This window comes from Typopeltis vanoorti, chromosome 1 (genome assembly GCF_054136105.1).
Source record: "Typopeltis vanoorti isolate ZY-2024b chromosome 1, IOZ_Tvanoo_1.0, whole genome shotgun sequence".
Classification (NCBI taxonomy): Eukaryota; Metazoa; Arthropoda; class Arachnida; order Uropygi; family Thelyphonidae; genus Typopeltis; species Typopeltis vanoorti.
In genome coordinates, this window is record NC_143549.1 from 115,414,942 (window position 1) to 115,436,740 (window position 21,799).

At 32.4% G+C, this 21,799-nt stretch overlaps 1 protein-coding gene across 3 annotated transcripts in view; it reads left to right on the plus strand.

Annotated features, from left to right (window-relative positions):
- LOC150110334 (macrophage mannose receptor 1-like) overlaps positions 1-21,799 on the plus strand; it is an 88,255-nt gene that overhangs the window by 30,753 nt on the left and 35,703 nt on the right. For 2 of the 3 annotated variants that reach the window (XM_090392989.1, XM_090392992.1), the window contains exons 3-6: positions 6,062-6,236; positions 13,673-13,813; positions 16,689-16,811; positions 19,956-20,113. In XM_090392989.1, the coding sequence (XP_090249115.1) occupies positions 6,062-6,236; positions 13,673-13,813; positions 16,689-16,811; positions 19,956-20,113 (597 nt within the window). The remainder of the gene's footprint in view (positions 1-6,061; positions 6,237-13,672; positions 13,814-16,688; positions 16,812-19,955; positions 20,114-21,799) is intronic. The other variant, XM_090392999.1, reaches the window with a different exon arrangement.

The window sequence follows — 21,799 nt, forward strand, 5'->3', positions numbered from 1 at the left end:
GGAGCGGTTTTTTTTGGGGCTGGTACGAATTAATCTCATTTTAATTAATTTCAAGTTATTTCAGTTACAGGCAGAAGACAAGAACTATACTAGAGTCGTCTTTTTATTAACAATTTTATTAACATTAAATAAAAATGCTCTTTTAAAATAAAATTAACTATATTAAATTAGATTTTATTTTATTGATTTAGTTCAATCTGTAACACAGAAAACAATTTCAGACAAATGTACTGAAAAGATAGTTTTCCCACAAAAAAAAATAAATAAATAAAAACCTCAAGTGAAATATGTTATATTACCAGTCATATGACAAACTGAATATTTTCACAAGTGATTGATTATGATATGTTTGGCTGAAAATTATCTGAATCTTTTAAAATCCTTCAATAAAATCTACTTACCTTATAAGATTTATTTCCATAATAAAAAAACAGGCAAATAATACATCAAAATGAATTTATTAATTACTAGTAACGAAATTGTCCGCGGATAGTCTAATGGCTATGCGCTTCACAACCATATTTCTCGGCAAGGAGTGTCCTAGGTTCGATTCCCGTTGGAGACGTGAGGAGCTTAAAGATATTCCTCAGCCATAGTTAAGTTAGCCGGTCTTGAACGCGTGCTGTATGGTTTTTTCACCCAGTTTATCTGTTTTTTTTTTAATCCCGTGATCACACACGGAATACAGTCATGAATATCTCAATTAAGGGATGCAACAGAAGAGTGGCGTGCCGGCTGAATTATTTCTTCGTGACTCCTCATTAGGAGGAGACCCAACCCCTCTGAATCAGATGGAAGGGAGAGATAGATAGAATAATAAAAGATGTTTTGAGTATGATAATTTTTAAATGTATTTATTTATTTATTTATTTATATGGCTTTTTAAATGACAAAAATCAGTTATCGAATTTTAATTTTATTCCCTTATAGCGATTAGTAGAGGCTATCTAATCCATAACGTTTGGAGATTTAGTGAAGGTCATTCTCCACTGGTATCCAATCAATTTTTCCTTTCATATCTAAAGAAAGGAGAAAGGAAATAATTAAAATCTAATGGTATAATCTATTACGATCTATTTTAAATAAATATCAACTAAACAAAATGGATAATTTACCAATAAATCTGTTCACATTGGATGATTCCACAGAAAATAATAATAATAATATTATTATTATTACATACAACCTATTACAACTCACATACAACTTATTACAACCACACATACAACAGCCAATAACCGAACACTATAGGGCGATGCACAAAATCCTGAGCATAAAAAATCTGAAACGCTACAGAATGTTAGTAAGGAAATTACTCCAGCAACGCCTTTCGTAACAACAGACACACGTATCGCATTAAACGACCCACCGCAACTCTGTTCACCAAAGGTCCTTCAATAACACGTAGAGTTCTGCAGCAAAATCACATCTCATACTCACGACACTTAACAACCTACCACAAAATTTAAAACTCATAGACAAATACAGAACACTAAAACACGAATGACGAAAGCTATACCAACATGCTTAATATAGAACTCACACCGACTTTCAATTCACAAACCTTCTGAATTCCGCCTATAAAAATAACAAGAATAAATAGTGTATGCTAATCCCGCTCTCTTCATGAAAGATAAATCTAGCTTTGAGGTAGGTGGGATTAGCACGGCTCAATTAATCTTCATTAGCCAATCACAAATCTTCAATCAAATTCTTCTTCTTCTCCTTGTACTTGTTCTTCTTCTTCCTCTTCTTCTTCTTCTTATGTCTTTATTCACATGATTGATACATAGTCAAAACAAGATATCATTTAAACAACAATTTTACTTGTGATACAGAACAATTCAGGTTCTACCCAAGAATCTAAGAGTAGTCCGTCAGGTAGCGTCGTAAAATATGGACTATTCCAAAGAGTGCTGCTGTTTTTTGTAGTTCATATGGGGTCATTTACTTGATGTTTAATTGCTGTAAATTGTTGGATAACTTCTTTGGAATTGCACCAAGTGCACCGATAACTATTGGGATAACTTTGGTGTGTTTATGCCACAGCCGGTCAACTTTGATTGCCACATCTGGCTATTTTGCAAGTTTTTCCAGTTCTTTGTTGTTAATATCTGATAATAACTATTTGTAGTGTGATATCGATAATCTAAGCCTGTCGATATCCGATAATTGTGATGTCAGGTATATCGTGCTCCAAATGCCGATCAGTTCGTATTCTTGAAGTCTCACAGAATTTCTTCAAAGGTTTATTTTTCCAACGAACATACCGGTTATTTTGTTGTTCCAGCTTGTAATCGGATTTGTTTGCTTTTGCTTTTAGAAAGCCCTCTTGTGTAACTGCTTGAAACATTTGCTCAGAGCTATTGTAGATGTAACCTTTTAAGCTAATTTCTTCTTTTTCCACCGTCTTACGCACTTGCAGCAGATGCAGTTCACCTATCTGCTTGGTAGGTAAAACAGTCAACATCACTTTCTGGATGTAATGCATAATGCATAGTCATTAATTTTCTAGGTTTGCAGTCCAATTTGTCCAGTTCTTCTTTTGTCCAATCCGCTATGCCAGATGTGTATCGGAACACTGGTATAACCAAAGAATTTATTGCTTTAATTGTGTTTAATCCATTTAGTTTTGTTTTCAGAATATGTCTAACTTCTTGCTTGTATTTTAAGGCAGCCTCTTGTTTAACTTTCGAATGGAGAACGTCACTGGCGCCTAATATTCCCAGGTATTTATAGTGTTCGTCAGCTGAAATTTCTTTTATATATTTTACTTGATCAGAATTAAAATTTCTAGTGTCATTAATTTTTACTAATTTAATAGATAAAATTGCGCATTTATCTATGGTAAATTCTATTTTGATGTCTTGACTGAAAATTCGAACTGTGTTCAGTAATGAGTCTATTTGCTGGGACGATTTTTCATATAACTTCAAGTCATTCATATACAACAGATGGGAAATTTTAATAGTTTATTTATCAATTTCATATCCAAGTGTTCTTTTCTTCAGAATCATAGACAAAGGTGTCAAAGAAATGTTGAAGTGCAAAGGTGACAAGGAATCACCTTGGAAAATTAAACGTTTAATGCTAATATCTCCGAATCGTTCATTATTGTCTATTAAATTTGTTTTTCATGATTTCATTGCAACAGCCAGAAATGTAAATATGTGCTAATTCCAAATATTTGTAGTGACTTTAGTATCCTTCAGTGTGGGAGGGAATCAAATTCTTTCTTATAGTCTATCCATGCCATGTTTTAGTTAGTTTATTTTTCGTCTTTTGGAAATTCTGGGAATGCTTTTCTTAATAAGGATTTGGTCTTTTATTTCTCTAGATTTTTGAGAATTGCTTTTACTTTCAATCGGATAAATCTGATTATCTGATAAGTATATGGAATCTGCTATGATTGCAAAAGCATACTTGGGAGGAATGTTATTGCAGGATAGTTACTTGGGTCTGCACCCTTATCCTTATCTTTCATGAAGAGAAACGTGCGCTCAGGTATCATCCAATCGTCCACTGCGCCTGACTGCAACAAATAATTAAATGGTTCTGCCATTCGATCATGTAGACGTGATATGCTTTAACCAAAATCCATGTAGTTCGTCTTTGCCAGGTGCACTCCAGTTTTTTTTTATTTTCTAGCTTGTATACTGACCATTTATTTAGTGAAAATTACATTTTGCATTTGTTTTTGTTTCACTTCTAATTCTGTTTCCTTAATCCATGAGACATCGTTATTGTATTCAATAGGATTTTCCCAGGTTGACTTCCAAAATTTGACTGTTTCTTCTTTTGTTGGTGGATGATTGTTTGCATTTGTATTTTTTACTACTATTTATTCACATAACTGTGAATTATTATTATGTGTATCGGATCACTGGTAACAAGAATCGTTGTTCATATTGCGTTTAATCCATTTAGTTTTGTTTTCAGAATATTTCTAACTCTTTTCTTGTATTTTACTGTTGCCTATTTTTTAACATTCCAGTGGAGAATATCACTGGCTTCTAAAATCCCTGTGTATTTTTAGTGGTCTTCAGCTGAAATTATTATTATTATTATTATTATTATTATTATTATATGTTTAAATATTTTAGAAATTAATATAAAATATTATTAAAATTAAAAATATATTATTATTGTTATTATTATTATTAGTAGTAGTAGTAGTAGTAATGTTAGTAGTATTTAGATCATCCATGCGAACGATGGCATAAGATTTCTTCTTGGTCTTCTTCAAAATTAATACAATAGTTAATTAATGGATAACTGTATAAAATGAGTACTCAGAATACCCACTAATATAGCATTAGTTAGGCTATTCCTAATGTATTATATATTTTGTGCATTTACAAGTATTAAAATACATATAAGTTTCTTTCTGCTCTCTAATATAACCCCTCCATTCTAATGCAGAATAGCCAACGTTAATAACGGAATCAAATATGTAATTTATTAATCTAATTAATAATTCTAGTAGCTAATTACATATGTGATAAGTTCTGTATTAATCGGGAAAAAGTTTCACATGGTTTTCAAACTCATTGCATGCTTTCTCTTTCTATTAAAGTAAGGAGACAAATGATGCCTCACCCGTATAGTTTTAGAATATGTATCTTTATTTCCAGAAGAATAATATCTGATTTACAATTAATGTTATATGCTCATCTACTATTCTGTTTTAGCCTCTGTCCATCCACTGCTCGATAGAGGTCGTTCCCCTTAACCTTGCCGTTCTGTCTCTGTCCTTTAGCAAATGTCCACCATCTCATAGCAAAAACCTTTGTAGATCATCCCTCCATCTTATTCTTTTTGCGATCTTTACTTCTCATGGTATCCATTTAGTACATAATATATTTTGTTCCCTTTTCATCTGGCAGCCTACGTCTGTGGTCAGTCGATATTTTTTGCTTGTTTTGCAACACATCACAAAATCATCTACTCCAATCATCCCTCTAACTGTAGCATTTACTAATCTATCCCTATGGATCGAGCTTCTCTGGTAGGCTCTTCTCTTTTGGACACATGAAACCAGTTGTTCTGTTTATTTTTAGTTGATATCCATGTTACACTTCCCTTGGTAAACACTGGAATAATACAAATATTAAACAACTTTATTTTTAGGTGGTGTAGATAAATCTCCGAACAAGTAATCTTTTTACACCAAAAATGCTTTGATTCCTTGAGTGATTTTTCTACTTATTTCCTTATCTTGTCTTTCCTTAAAACTAAACTCAATAACCAAGGAAAATATAATCCTGCACGATTATATTAATTTTTTATCGCTTGGTTATAATTAGGTTATCTTTAAACATTTCACCCTGCTTTCTCTATCAAGGTATTTAGCATTCTTTGTTTTGTTTTATTTTTTATAAAAGAAGTATGACATGTGCAAAACGTAAGTGTTTGCGATTTTTTTCATTGATTATAATTCCACAGTTTTTGGATGAAAAGTTCTTAAGGAATTCCGTCTTAGGTTGACTCACATGTCCACGTTAGATAAGATTTAAATTTACTGCCTTTAGAAGATATTAAACACTATAAATTAAATGCTGAAAACCTCTTAGGGATAGTGACCACAAATAATGAAAAGATGTTCGAACGAATTTGTAGATTGAAGTGACTTTGTAACATTTTATTTTATTTATTTTGGCAATGGCATTTTTCTCCATTTCGCAATAATTCATGAGGGCAACAGTTTGCTGCTACAATAACTTCACTTGTTAATTTCTTGTTGCCTTTCTTTCATTTCGATTGTCCATTGATAATGATATTTGTAGTTTCTTGCATTTTTTGAACAGACTAACAGTACGGTGTATGAATAATTGTGAGTATTCCGATAATGATGAAGTTGAAGAAAATGACACTTTGTTGAAGATTGTCTGGTTCTGTGTCAGGTATTTTGTTCAACCGAGAACAGAGAATTTTGTTTATATAAAATTGTTTTTTTTTATTATCACATGAAAGAAAATTAGAAACAATAAGTGAAACCTGTGAGAAGTTCGTGTGTTATTTAAAGTTACAATTTAAATCATATTGTATATTTTTCTTCAAGGTTTCTGAACAACACGATACAAGCTGGGTTTGGATTGGTCTTTATGAAGACTTTGATGAGTATCAGTGGAGCGATGATACTTCTGTCGATTTTAAGATGCCCATTATTACACACTCGGACAAAGTTGAGGGTTTCCTTGAGGAAGAGATATGTTCAGTTATGTCAGTGGAGGCAGGTAAACGTATAGCGGAAGTGATTAAATCATTTCTCTGTTTGCACAATAAAGCCATATGATGTGAAAAATGTACAATATTATTTTTAAAACAACTTTCAATATCAATGAGCTCATTTTTAATGATTTATTTGATTATTGATACACATAGACTCATCAATTAAATATAATTAATATTTGTAACTCTGGTACACGTTATTTGGAAAGGAAGTGGTTCGAATCCCCTCTAATACTCGGATAAAATGATTAACCATTTTCATAGGTATGATTAACCGTCCAATATTAGCATGAAATAAAATTGCATAAAACCAAGTTAAATGGTGCAGATAGACCATTGAACTTAATTATTTATTGAGGAGGATGACATAACACCTATATCTGCATTCAATATACAAGATATAGTATATATATCTGTCTCCAACCACACTGCCAAGTCAATTTAAACTTCAGAAAATGTATCTCCAGTGTTAGGTAATATAGATTATTCTAGTTGTTCGTTGTATAACTCACCAGACTCCGATACAGTCCCTAGCAAATGAGATTTTTTTTTATCGACACAATTGTCAGCACTGTCGAACGGAAAGTAATCTAGTATATTAGATTGATTCCAGCTCTTTTGGCAGTACCAGGATTTTCTTTGGTAGGGAAATCTCCAAAGACTATACTTTAGAGCTGCCATGTTTTTCTTTAACATTAGTAAGTTTTGACCTAAATGATATCAGACAAACATGGTCTGGAATCTGGGTTATCATCTTGTTATTAGAAACTTCTTTTGTCAGTACAAATAAATAGTTAATACTTATTATTTCAATGAATATTAGCTCTGTAGTATACTTTGTTAATTTTGTTTTCAGTTACTGGCATTAATTTCACAGTAGCGATATATATATATATATATATATATATATATATATATATATATATATATATACATTTACGTTTTCTTGTATTATGACGTTTCTTGATCAGTATTAATTTTGCTTAAAAATTTCTTTGTAACCGATTTTTTCACATATGGCCTCGTATTGATGTCATTTTCTAGATCTTAACATTCATTACTTCTTCTTAAAGAAATGTTATCTTTTTTACAATAATTAAAGAGACTTGTATTATGGTATAAATTTATGGATTTATATATCAACTTCTAAACAGAATAACTAAGTAAAACTTTCACTGTGGAAAACACAACAACAACACACATCTTTGTTCATTTAGGTTTACAAATGCATATTTTTAATATTCTTAGCATTTTCGAATGAGTTCAATATAGAAAATATTTGTTATTCACTGTTTCTTGATTACATTACATCAAATAGCTGGTCTAGCAAAAGAGTCTTAAGAATGGACACCAGAATGAGTTTGAGATAAGTGAGATCACTGATAGATATCTGCAAAAGGAGATAAGTACATTTTTTTCTTTTCACATATTATACATGATAAAATTTTAATAACACGTGACTGTCAGTCAAAACTTTCTTTTTCAAAACTTGACATCCCATACTATTCCATTGGGAGAACAAAAAAAAAAAGACAGAAGTGATAGCTAATAATGTAATTGTGTCTTTTATATGAATAAAGTACAAAATGAATTAATTAGTGACAATTTTATTGCTATAACTGTAGATGTCTTCAACAGACTAGTATATTTGCTCAACGGTTTGAAATAAAAGTATGACTGTAATGATTTTACAAAGAGAGAGCAGATAAGTTAACCCAAAAACATGATTTAAAGTCTTAAAAAGTTTAGTAGAAAAGAAAAGGATTGTACTCTGCAGATAACTCAAATACAAATTTTGGGGAATGAGAAGAAAAGATAACCTAGTTTTCGTACAAAGTAAAAATAAGAAATGGGTAGAGAATACTTAAAGAAATGGGTCTTCCATGTTCACTGTAAGAGTAGAAAAATCAAAAGAAATTTGCCAGTTTGCAGACAATGAGTACAAAAAGTATAGTCACACAGTGATGTTTAAATCTGGTACCTAGTCTGCAAAGTATTCTTTTGATTTGGGTAGGAATGATATCCTACTTCCTTTCACAATGTGAAATTTCTTTCCCCAAACTTCGTATGTTAAATTAATAGCCAGAATTTTTAGTGGAGAAGTTTTAACATGAAAAGTATCATATCAGACCTAACGTTCAGTTGAAACAATAATAACAATAACAAATAATTACTTTATTTGTGTTGGAAAAAAACATAATATAATAAGCATAAATAATATAGAAAACCTTTTGAGTCACACATAATTATTGCCCTATGATGTCATAAAATAAGATAAAATCACATCATCATCATATCCACCAGCATGTGAAAACATGTCCATGAGTCATATGCACAAAAGTTACATTTTTGAAGTAATGGTCAAAAAAATATAAATAGTAGTATAAGGAATAACGATCATATCATGTGTCCTTTCAGTTACTGCAATTCATTCATACAGTGCAGCTATTGTATGGTGTTGTGTTGTGGTGTTTTGTGTTTAGTAGAATAAAATCATGACTGAACCAGAAAAGTCTGAAATTTTCTCTCTTCAGGAAAATAGCATGAGATAAAACTCTTCATGAGATAAAGCTCTAAATGAATGGAAACTAGTTATTATCTTAGAAGATATGTACAGTATTACGTGGTTATCCAGAACCACTTGGGAAAAGTTATGCAAAAAGTGGTCGGATATCCTCACATACTTGCAAAGAAGAGTTGACTATGTAACGAACATCGGAAACTCTTATATTCCAAATATCAAGATTCGGAACTAATGGTCGATGATACGGGATCTGGTGGAAGTAACGTTTTCTCTATTAGTTGTGAAGAAGCTGAGAGATTTTCGCCAAAAATATATGACACTGATAATCATTTATTCATTTACTATTTTTGGAAAATGAATTACCAGCTATTCGTATCACAGGAAGAATTATTGCTACACATCTACATTCATCAATGGTAAAATTAGACTTTCAAGATTTTATTCACTTCGATAAAGATTCTTTATTTTGGGATATTTACGAACATTACACAAAGACTGTTTGTGTATGTCTGGTGATAAAAGAAAATATGGAAAGTTTAGGGAGGCACAGTTTCATATCCAGTCTAACACCTTATCTGATGTATGGAGCTGTGCTTCCTGTGGTTACATTCTTAAGGTTCTTTTGCGTGAACAGCTATTTTGATGTAATGTAATCAAGAAACAGTGAGTAATGAACATTTTCTTTGTTGATCTAATTGAAAATATTAAGAGTGTAAACTAAATCTTTTGAAATATTTCTAGGTAATTATATGTTCGAATTTTTCTGTGTGAATATACTTGTAAATTATATTTCAGTAAAATTAAATATGCATTTGTAAACTTAATGAACAAAGACGTGTGTTGTTGTTGTTTTTTCCACAGTAAAATGTTTATGTAGTTATTCTGTATAGAAATTGATATATAAATCCATAACTTTTCACCTTAATACAAGTCTGTTTAATTATTGTAAAAAAGTTAAAATTTCTTTAGGAAAAGTAATGAACATTAAAACCTAGAAAATTACATAATTGTTGAACTCAAGTTTTTGTTGTTGTTGTCGTGTTGCATCATTTTTGTTTCATTCCTGGCATTTATTTCACCCTAGTGATATTTTTAAAAACTAATGACAAGTGAACACAAATAAATAATTATTTATTTGTGTTCACTTGTCAGAATTCCATACTCAGAATTCTAAACACAGGAAGCCATACATACCCACGACATAAACGAAGTTAAAATTTCTTTAGGAAAAGGTAATGAACTTTAACATCTAGAAAATGACATCAATAAAAGACCATATATGTAAAAATCGTTTACAAAGAAGGTTTTAAGCAGAATCATTAATATAGATCAAAAAACATAATACAAGAAGACATAAACGTTACAAAAATTGCTGCTGTGAAATTAATGTTAGAATGGAAAAAATAATATATATTTATTTAAGATTTTTTCTCAGTTATTCTGTTTAAAAGTTGAAATTAAAAGTAGATTTTGAAAAAGCATATTTTGGATTTTTATGAGAAATGTATCTCTTATTAAGAAATATTGGAAAGCAGGCTCAAAGCTACATAGCAGGTTTCATGAATACAATGAAGTTTGGATTAGAATGTTGGTGTCATTAGCATAACAGAAGGACCCTGCATAAACATCAAAAGCGAGGATATGATTCATCATTAGACAACATTGAGATTACACTCACATAAACATACCACTATAGTCTAAAGTTGTAATTGTTTCGAACTTTGCAACATAGAAATTAACACAATATTACAGAGCTAATACTCATTGAAATAACAATAATGACTTTACTTCCAACCCTTGTTTTTCTCATTTCGTTTCACTCATGCATGTAGAATTCGAACTTACTAAAGCAAAAGAAAAAGACAGCTGTCTAAAGTATAAACTTTGGAAGTTGTAACAGCGGAATTAAGTTGAAAATTATAGTACCAGACTTAATATTCAGTTGAAATAAAAATAAACAATTATTTATTTCTGTTAGAAAAAATACCTAACATAATAAATGAGTTATATATATATATATATATATATATATATATATATATATATATATATATATATATATATATATATATATATATATATATATATATATATATATATATATATTATTTATTATTTTAGAGAATGTAAACGGGAAAAAAGCATAATGCCACATGCTAAGAACAACAACAACAAAATAAATAAATAAATAAATAAATAAATAACGCATCCATACTCTAACCATCACCCAGAATTCTACATGTATGAAGTCACAGATACCCATGATAATAACGTATGTGTTGAAATCAATTATGTCACATTGTACAGAAACTGATAGGAACAATAATCGAGTGCATTTTCAGTTTATTTACTGCAATTCGTTCCTTCAGACCACACGTGTGTTTGTATGTGTATCCAGTAAATTACAAAAAAAAAAAAAAAATGAGCTAACCCAAAACTCTTTGGAAATTTTTCTTTCTTCAGGAAAATAGCAAGAGACACAAATCTTGTGAAATATCTCTGATACATTTTTTTGTTTAATTTTTCACTGTCAATATACTTGTAAATACTATTTCAGTCAAATAAATGTGTATTTGTAAACTTAAATGAACAATTAAGGTATCGTCGATGTGTTCCCTATATTTAAGAATATTTAAGATTATTTTAAGATTATTTTAATATTTTAAGATTATTCTGCTTAGAACTAGTAATAAAGGTAATATTTAATTAGTTTTAGAAATCTGAACATGAAAAAAAATTGTGTGTGTGTTTGAGGGAGGGGGTGCAGGGAATACCATTGATAGCCTTTAATTAATTATTTCAGGAAATGTCTAAGGACAATCTATTGACAAGAAAAATGTGAAAGAAAAAAAGGAGTAAAATTGAGATTCCAGTAATTATTTTAGAATATGTAAACATGAAAAAATGTGTTTGCTTATTTGTGTGTGTGTATGTTTGAGGGGGGTGGGACACTACTGATATCCACTGCTAATTATTTTAGAAAATGTCCACTTGGTAACATCATCTCTTGAGCAACCTAAAAATTCCCATAGTCAATAACAGAAATGAAATACCATACACTTATACTGGAAAATTCGTGCTGCCACCCATAGACAAATATTTTCCAACCCTTCCATAATCGAACCAAACACCACCAATACATGAATAAACACCCCCAGAATTCCATACTCTAAACATCACTCGAACCAAAGACACACCATGATGTCAATAACGGATGTGTACCCATGGAAATTCCGAGATTTCCATACCTATCTTATTCACTAATCATCACCTACAATTCCATACGCAAACTATTACCCAGAATGCCAGACGCGAACAAAAACACACTACATGCCGTCAATGACATATGTGGCCCCAGAAAAATTCCAAACATTCCATACACATGACGTCACTCACCGAATCACACAAAAGGAAGTCACTGATCTTAACGAAACCTCTCTTATCTTCAACTATCATCCACTATTCCATACGCGAACAACATCCACAACGTGACGTCAATGACACGTTTCCACAGGAAAATACCAAACATTCCACACTCATGTCTTCAAGAAACGAATCACACACAATTACGTCAATGATCTTATCACCCAAAGACGTCACAATTCCTTATCTTGATCTTGATCTGGTTACTAGTGACATCCCTACTACTCAAGTGCATTTCAGATTTCTTCTGAGTGCATGATACCGTTCTTGGTCGTTCTTGAGAGCTAAAGTACATTTGATCATGTTTGGCTTAGAGGTATGAATGGTTCTTTGTGAACTGCAGCCAAATGGATCTTGTGATTTGTATTTCGTCGCTTGTGATTTGATCGCCAGTGTCCGTTGATTGCCTGTCATGATGAACGTTTTCCTCGTTCCAGATTCTCCCCCAACGCTGGGGATTTAAGGCTCCTTTTCGCTTTTTCTTTCCTCACATTATAAACATCAGGTTATGTCACTAACGATAAATCTTATTCATGGCTTTTCGAATGGTAATGCACTTCGTTCGTCTTCTTCTTCTTTTTTTTTGATAACACTCTGGTACTTATTCAATCTGTGCATAAAATGTTTTAATAACCTGTCTTGAACACTAATTTCCTTGCAAATGAATGTAAATTCCTTCGCAAATTGTCAAGTCTTTTTAAGGACAACGCAATGTGGTTCAGTACAACCGAAAAACGGCTGTATCGCGTTATTTGCTTTTGATAACACTGACATCTCCAGGTATTACCACATTTCTCCTGGATTGACACACACGTTTAAACTTCCTGAGATAGAAATATCACTTCCTTATCTCAGTCAACCAAAGAAAAATAACTCCGTGGACCTTTCTGCTTATAGCTTTACTTCTCACATGAACATCTCATAAGAGTAAATCCGAAATCTCTTCTACTTTGGATTCTATTCTACAGTTGTTGTGGCGTAGCAAAAATCTGTCTAGACAGAGGAGCGATGTTATCAGAAAGAGAGGAAAATCCGGCTTACCGATGATTCCTACCCACAAGTGTTCATTCCGAAAACATGCTCGGAAACCTTTTCTTTCTGCCTTATGCCTGATCTATACAAATTTTCGCGGGAAAGGTTACATCATTAATCCATCTGCTTTCCGATAGGACTTCAATAACAAGAACAACAGGTGGTTAATCCCGGTACAACTTCTAGCTCTCGAAGAAAAAATACATCAATCATTCACATTAGTTACTATATGCTAAAAATCTATATAATGCAATTGCTGATGCTGTATGTACTTTCAAATTGTTTAAATCTAGCAACATTAAAACACTATTTGATAAGTGCTTTGCAAAACAATCATCATATTCGAAAGCCCCCGCCCGCCATTTTCAGTATTATTTCTTTGAAGAATAAATCGATTTCTGCGAATATTTCAAAAGGAAGGAATATGATTTTAGTTATGATTCAAGGAATTTCAATTTCCAGGAATCTGGATGGAACGATATTGCACTTATACAGCTCAATTTATATGTAAGAAGCCCTCCTCATCTACAACTGTGATAAACATCCTCCCCACCAAACCAATGCTGAATACCGGATACTGTGACTCTTCCTTTCTACCCCTTGGTAAGTAAACTCTTAATTTATTTTCTGTTTAATCGCATAGTTAACGTGTTAGCTGATATATATATATATATATATATATATATATATATATATATATATATATATATATATATATATATATATATATATATATATATATTATATTATTTCTGGAAAAATTTCCATGTTATTCCTCATCTGGGAACACGGTGTCAACAACCTCAACTTTTTTCTGGACCACCTCAACAAGTTTCATCAGAAAATCAATTTCACCTATGAACTGGAATCCGATGACTGTCTTCCCTTTCTGGACTTAAAACTTACGAGATGCGCTCAAAATATCAAAATCTCCATTTTTAGAAAACCCACTCACACAGACAGATACCTTCATGCTTCTTCCCATCACTACCCCCTACAAAAGGTTGGTATTATTTCAACCCTGGCACATCGAGCCAGATCTTTATTAACAGATGAAACAGAAATTGAATATGAACTCGATTTTCTAAAAACGTATTTTGTTAACATTGGATTCTCTCTTTAAAATATTAATAAATCTGTCCCACGCTCAACTGCTTTTGAAGATTCTTCTCTACCAAGAGCTTTTATTTCGTTACCATACATCAGCTTTCTCTCCACAAAACTAGCCAAAATGTGTCAGAAATTCAACATTAGGACTTGCTCCATTACGTTTCCTAAATTTGGCTCCATACTAAGTAAACCCAAAATGAAACATCTTCCTACTGAGTATCCAGGAGTGTACAAGATTTTGTGTTATTGTGGCAAACCATACTATGGCCAGACAGCTACATCCCTCCTTTTCCGCATGGAAACACCAAAGAGGCATTTCCTAGAACAGAAGCAGCGCCTGCGCTCTCTCTAGCCACGTTCTCTTTTCTATCAATTCGGATCAAAGCCGTCAACCCTTCGTAGACTGGCCAAAAACTTCTGATATCCATGTCTGCTCTGAAGAACCTGAGAGAAGAATAATTTAATCTAGAGAAATATAGCTTGATTCATCTCATATTAATAACAGCCTTAGCTACAATATTTCTGATGCACACATTGCACTGTCCAATACTGGCATTGGACACTGTCCAATACTCAGCTCACGCACGTAATCAACTTCATTTGGAACTCAAGCACGTATTCCTATTTTTAAATGTAATTGTGTGTTTTATACTAGATCTGTTAATGTATTTTATCATGTCTCTGTTGTATTTTATGTAATTCTTTGCCTGTGATACCTGGAGAAGTTGAATTTCAACGAAACTAGTAGTATCTTAAAACTAAACTTTTCTTTCCGGTTTAGAGTAATTTAAATTCATTATATATATATGTATATATATTTACAAAAGGTTTGAAGCATAAATTTAAAAAATTAAAAAAAAGACATCGCAAAAATGTAGGGTCAAACACATAGGTTTCCGGCTAGAGGAAATCATATTTTCTTTCAGAAAAATGGCAAACCATGCATATATATCGTTATTTACCATTTTGTTGGATGACGAATTAAAATCAACTCCCTCAGTTCCAAGATCAGCCAACTTTCGGTCTCCTCTGCTCATTCGCGAGAAAGAGCTCAGACGAAGCCTCAAAATAACCAAATACTGAAAAGCCTCTTGACCTGATGGGTTCCTCACTTATGTTCAAACTTTTGAATGGCAATTAATAAACAACTTTATTATCTTTACAATTTTTCTTATTCCTCTGACATCTACATTCCGACATCTACATTCATCTATATTAACTACAAATTGCTTATAAACGTTTCTCTTTTCTTAGTTACATCTACACCCAACTTCATCATCTGAAGACTTAAAATTATTTGGTAACTTATAATTATAAGTTTACCTTATAATTATTTGGTAAACTGAGTGGCATATGCAGCCTTGTAGATGAGCGTGTTAAAGTTGAATATAAGAAGGGAGAGGTTGGAGACACTGACATGAGGAAGGGGTATATTTTCTTGTAGTTGGAGGAAAGAATTGCCAGTGAGGCTTCAGATTGTACAAGATGAAATATCGGCCCCCCCAGCAGTTACTAGAAGGAATACGGATTTCCTGAGGTGTAGCGAAATCTGGATAGGCTTTCATAATGGAGGCTTGCAGCTGTTGATATTGCTTTTCAGTTTTGGGGCTCTTCATTGGTAGGCTTGTGAATGCTTTTCATTTTAGGGTTTGGGTTAGGAGGCCCGTTATGAATCTTATTCCTTCCCAGTTTCATGTAGGAAAGAAAAGGCTCGCCAGTTGTGAGACTTGTTATGTTTCTGTTCGAAAATAGTGGTTCTGTAAGTACAGCTGATTCTGTTGATCCTGTAAGTGTGTGATGAATTCCTGTGTTTTTCCACCGCTGTAGCATCTTTGTAAAAATGAGATAGTTTAGGAGGAGATGGTGCAGGACTAGTCATTCGGAGGATTCTGGAAAGTGTAAGTCCTCTTGTGGATGATTTCGTGATGTAATCGAAGGTGGTTACATAAGTGTGATTGCATTGAAGTGTCTTTGGGAGGAGCATTATCCTGAAGGAGCTCATCTTGTTTTCAAGGGAAATCAGACCTTGACCTCCCTTTCTGAGTGGCTTGCAGAGTTGAGGGTATGTTGTCTAGTGAGTTTTGTTCCAGATGAGACGTTTGATTTCCTTTTGAATGTGGTAGAGAAATTCTTCAGGAGGTGTGAGTATTTTGAGGGTATGCCATAAGACACAGAACCGCTGATAGATGGATAGATAGATTGAAGGAATTCCGTGTATAATGTAAGAATTTTATTTAGCATGTTTAATATTAAGCAACTTCAATTTTAAGTCATTTTACTCTAAAACTTAAAAATTAAACCTTTTCTAACAATCAATTTTATTATGACTAAAATTTATTTTGTTTTCTATTTCATTTTAATATTGAAGGAAATAAATGCTATAGACTTTTGGGCAAGATTAAACGGAATCGAGAACGTTGGGAAAGTGCCAGGGATAAATGTTTACAGTTAGGTGGCACATTGGCATCAGTTCACAGTTCTGAAGAAGCAGGTAAGTAGACAATATGGATCCTTTTAACACATCTTAAACTATAATCACACAAAAAAAACCACACAAAAATCTACTGTTGCACTCCTCAGGAATATACTTTAAGAATCACTTTCCTTAATAGACCTAATTAACAAACCTTTTAAATATTACTCAGAATGAGAAGAAATATTGCTTCACAGGGAAGCATGTAATCAGCTATGCAGTCAGATATCTGGGTATCTTCTTTATAACATATATTCTTTCTAAACATCATTCTCCTGAATTGCAACGATCATGTCACATGTAATTCCACTCCTTAACTATTCTTTCTGAATTTTATTTTATTTATTCATTTTTTTAAAAAAAATATTTACCATTGATTATCATACAGCAATAAGATTTGATATATATATATATTTTTGAAAATAAAAACAAATATGTCTAGGCTAGAAAATTCATATGCTTGAATTTATCAGACGAGTACCACTGAAACTAAATTTGCTCAAACTTCCTTAATGTTCCTTCCCTTTTTCTTTCTTTTCTTAAAAATGATGTGTTGTGCTATACTGTGTTTCTTTCATGGCTCTGTTTTCTGCTATCTCTCTCTCTCTAAAGTTCTTACTTTAAAACTTTTGATACATAATATATATATGTATTAAATACAGTCGAGACAATGATCTGCAGAAAATTTCTTTCTTCTCTATGGCTTATCACTTTGTAATAAACCATTTACTTTTACAAATAATATGGAAGGCAGATATATGGTCTTTTGCACTCCTTTTCTGTCTAAATACAGTTTCTAAATCTGAATATTTTGGTTCACTTTTGCTTCACTTAGAGAATGTAAGATGCCTAAAAATATTTTGACTTGGAATTATTGATGAAACTAGATTTTAAACTTGTTGAATTTTTGCTATCCTTTTTTTTATTTTTTTTAAATTAAGAATAACTTCAAGCAATTTCTTTTGGTCAGATCTTCGTGCTCCATTCAGTATAGTTTAATCTTGTGAAATGTAATTACCGTATTCCCTCGTCTCCTTTAAACAATTCTTTAAACAAGGGATATTGCCACTTCCTTCCGTTTTGGATCTTAAAATAAATCGAATCTTTCTACTTGTTTTCAAAATAAATTTAAAAGCAAACTATTCTCCGTTATCATTATGACAATTCTCTCTGTACTGTTGGTCCAAATTATCATTAAAATTGAACAGATTACTTGAAGCTTTCAATGCTTTTTAATGTTAATATTTGTTCCGTCTTCATTCTCAATAATCCAACTTTTCGTATAAAATCATTTGCTAATATCTTAGTTATTTGGTATTTTGCAGCATGGTTATTGAAGATTATCATTTGATAATCACTTAGATTTCATTTATCAAATCAAAGGAGATCATTTAGATTTCATTTATCAAATCAAAGGAGATCATTTAGATTTCATTTATCAAAATAAAGATTATCAGTTATCATTATCAATTCCTTTGCATTCTTTGGATAAGCAGTTTTTAATGTAAGCCTTATCTCCTGTTTAGTCTGTCTATTCAGATAATTATATTGTTCATTGTGGTTCCCAATGTGCCGGACTGGTCGTAATCTTCTCCGCTGTTCAAAAGGCTCTAATATTTCTTGGGTAATCCAAAGGTTGATTATTTGCATTCCCTTCCTAGGATACTTTTACTGATTCCATTAAAACTGTTGATAAAAATTACAAATAACAAAGCATTTTGGAAAGAGAATACGTAATATTTTTCTTAAACGGTTTTAGTAGTATTTGATTAGAAAGAGGCAAGATTAATCTTTTATCTTCTTATTTTTCTCATCTTTCTAATTCCGAATTTCAACATGAATATTTGCTACGACTAAAGTATGATCTTTAGTCGTAGTTAGTTTTTACAAGTCAGTTAGTTTTTACAAGTATATAGTGACTTAGGCTCTCAGTTATTCTATCTGCGGGTAACGAAGTAAGTCCCTTTTTGTGGCGTTTTATCTGAAGACGTTTATGAAGAATGATTTTGAAAAGCAAATTCGTTCCTTTCTATAACTATTTTATCGATTTTTGCATTTACGTTTCCATGAACTATCAGCAAGTTTCTCTTGGTTGTTTCACTGATCATATTATTGATTTGATCAAAAAAAAGAGATCTGCTTCTGATAACCATATGAAGTTTCTTTGGTGTATATACTTGTAGAGTAGATATATTTTAGAGGGGAACCTTTATTCTTATTACTACAGGTCTGCTGTTCACAGGTTTAAAGCCTATGAAATAGTGGATAATATTCTTTGTATGAAGAAGTCAATCTCTACTTTTCTTTCTTCTGAATACTCGAGTAAAGAAAGAGATTTCCTTCTTTTGCTATTAATGCTTTTTCTTTTGTTAAATAAACAGTTAAGAATGTATAGACAAATGGCTTGGAAGGAATTAACACATACTCATACAACATGAATACATACAAAAATACAACAAAATTAAACTAAAAGAATAAAAGAATAAAATACTTTGATCGAATAAATTCTTACAGTTTCAAGAAGACGGATATCTTATTAGAATGAGAATACCAGTAGAATGAAGTAGAAATAACATTAATAATGTTAATAAAATTAATAGTTGAATTGGCAAATAAATAAAATACGCTAGATTGTCAACTTTGGAGTATTAAAAAGCTTACGACTGAGGCATTTTGAAATTTTTTTCGTAATGAAAATAAAGGCATTTTGTGGGTAAGAGACACATAAAATGTAATAATAATAAAACCACGGTTTGAAAGTAGTTTTAACTGAAACTGTTATCATCTTTAAAACTATGCGAAAACAACAATGTATATGATTTTATATTTATTAATTTTGTCTTTACCAAGAAGCATTTTAATTACATACAGGAAAATAAACTAAAATAAATTTAATTGGCACTATTGCTGTGCTATAAACCACTATTACTTATAAATCATCTCGCACTTTTTTAGTACAGGTTTGCATGTTATTTTCGACGATCTTTTGAAAAAAAGAAAGAAACGACTTCAATGGATAATCCAAACCCACCTCTGTCGCTGATAAACGGACAAAGAAATAAATTAATTTAAAGCAATTTACATACAGTTGTTTATTTTTTTAATAATCCTAGAATTCTACCGCCATTTATCAGCTGTTCTTTTTACTTCGACTTGTTCTAGATTTTCTTAATGGTCTAGTTGTTGACGCTGACACAAACGCTTGGATTGGTCTTTACGAAAAGGACAAGTCTTCCGCATTTCAGTGGGTGGACAAATCGCCTGTTAACTACGTGAACTGGGCCCATAATGAACCATCGTCTTTTAACAGCGACGTCAAGGTAATAATAAATAAATACTGTTTCACTACGTCTGTGTAATTTATACAACTTGCAAGAGTTAGTAGGCATTCTAATACTTTATAAAAATAATCCATGCGTATAATGAATATTGAATGAGTAGAACAATGAGTATAATGAATGAATATGAGTATAACGAATGCTTAGAAAATAATATATTCTAATCACATGGGAAGATGAAACGAAGTATTAGCGACTTTGAGTGCTGGTATATGCGAGTACCTGAAATTCATCAAGCTATTTAGACTGGCAAACTAATGAAAACATATTTTAAGTTAGTTTTCTGAAAAGGAAATAGAAGAGTAAGAAATATAACAGTAAGAATAATTCTAGCCAAATGACAGAGATCAATGTAAGTGGATATACATTGATTCAAAAGCAGTCAACGAACACCTGAGTGTAAGGAACAAACATCCATGGTGCGAAATTTAACAAGACGTAGAACCTGCTTGCGCTGCGATATTCGAGCAATCCTACGTGGTCTAATATCCAAGAGAGAGAACGATACCATCAATCGAAAGTTGGGATTACAAGGAATAATGAGGTCTTCGACTGCTGTGGGGTAGATATCTGTTCACTTCACTGGACGCTCCACTTCATCTCACAGATTTTGAATAAGATTGAGATCAGGGATCTGTGGAGGCCAGTCAACTATTATGACGTTCGTGTCTATAAACGAGACCGATACTGAACAACCTCATAATACGGTGAGTTGTCTTGCTGAAAGAGACACCGGTCAGTTCCTGGAAACGATACAAAGTAGGAAGCATGGCATTATCCAGAATGTTTAGATATCTCTCGGAGTTCAATTTTCATAGCACCCCAAACAGAGGTCCGAGGCTAAACCAGGGAAAACAAGACCATGGCATCACACCGTCAGCTCCGAACTTCATAGTTGGGTTACGCGCTCTTGTAAGAGACGGTCACCAAGCATACGCCACATACGCACTCGTTCATATGCTCGTTAGAGGATGAATCGTTATTTCTCACTTAATAACACTGCTTTCCCTGTTTTCATATCACTGCACATGCTCTTTGCGCCACTGAAGTCAACACTGGATGTTGACTTCAGTAATGTTGGGATTGCACTTTGAGTTCTTATCATGAAAATCCATCTTTTAGTGTTATTTTTTGCAGATTTTTTTCCAGTCAATGCCTCGACCTCTGCAATTAGCATGTCGACAGAAGAATTGCGGTTTTTGTATATCATTCTTGTCACTCTACGGTCACATTCGTTAAGGTCCTGTTTTTGTGGTGGGTCGTCCAATACAGTGGCAATTGAAGTTGATTCCCTTTGCTTCCATTGCACAATGCTCAGAACTGTTGACTTGGTATGTCACAGTTTGTCAACATTTTACTGAAGAGATAAGCCTGCACAATGACGTCCTATCACGATGCATCTTTGAAACTCCGTCAGTTCCTTACTCACAGCTATTTCATCCGAATTGAGTTGCACTGATTTCGTAGCATCATATTCCTCCAATTTATGACGGCTGCAAACACGTGATGGGGTGCAGGCAACGGTGCACCTTACCCATCTTTTGGAATGTCCGTTGGCTTCAAGCTGTGCACGTGTATTACATGAAATCTCACTCTTGCGAATAGATGGGAAAGCCCACTGAGAAAGCGTTTCCTTATCAAAGTAAACTGTACTAACAATCATATCAT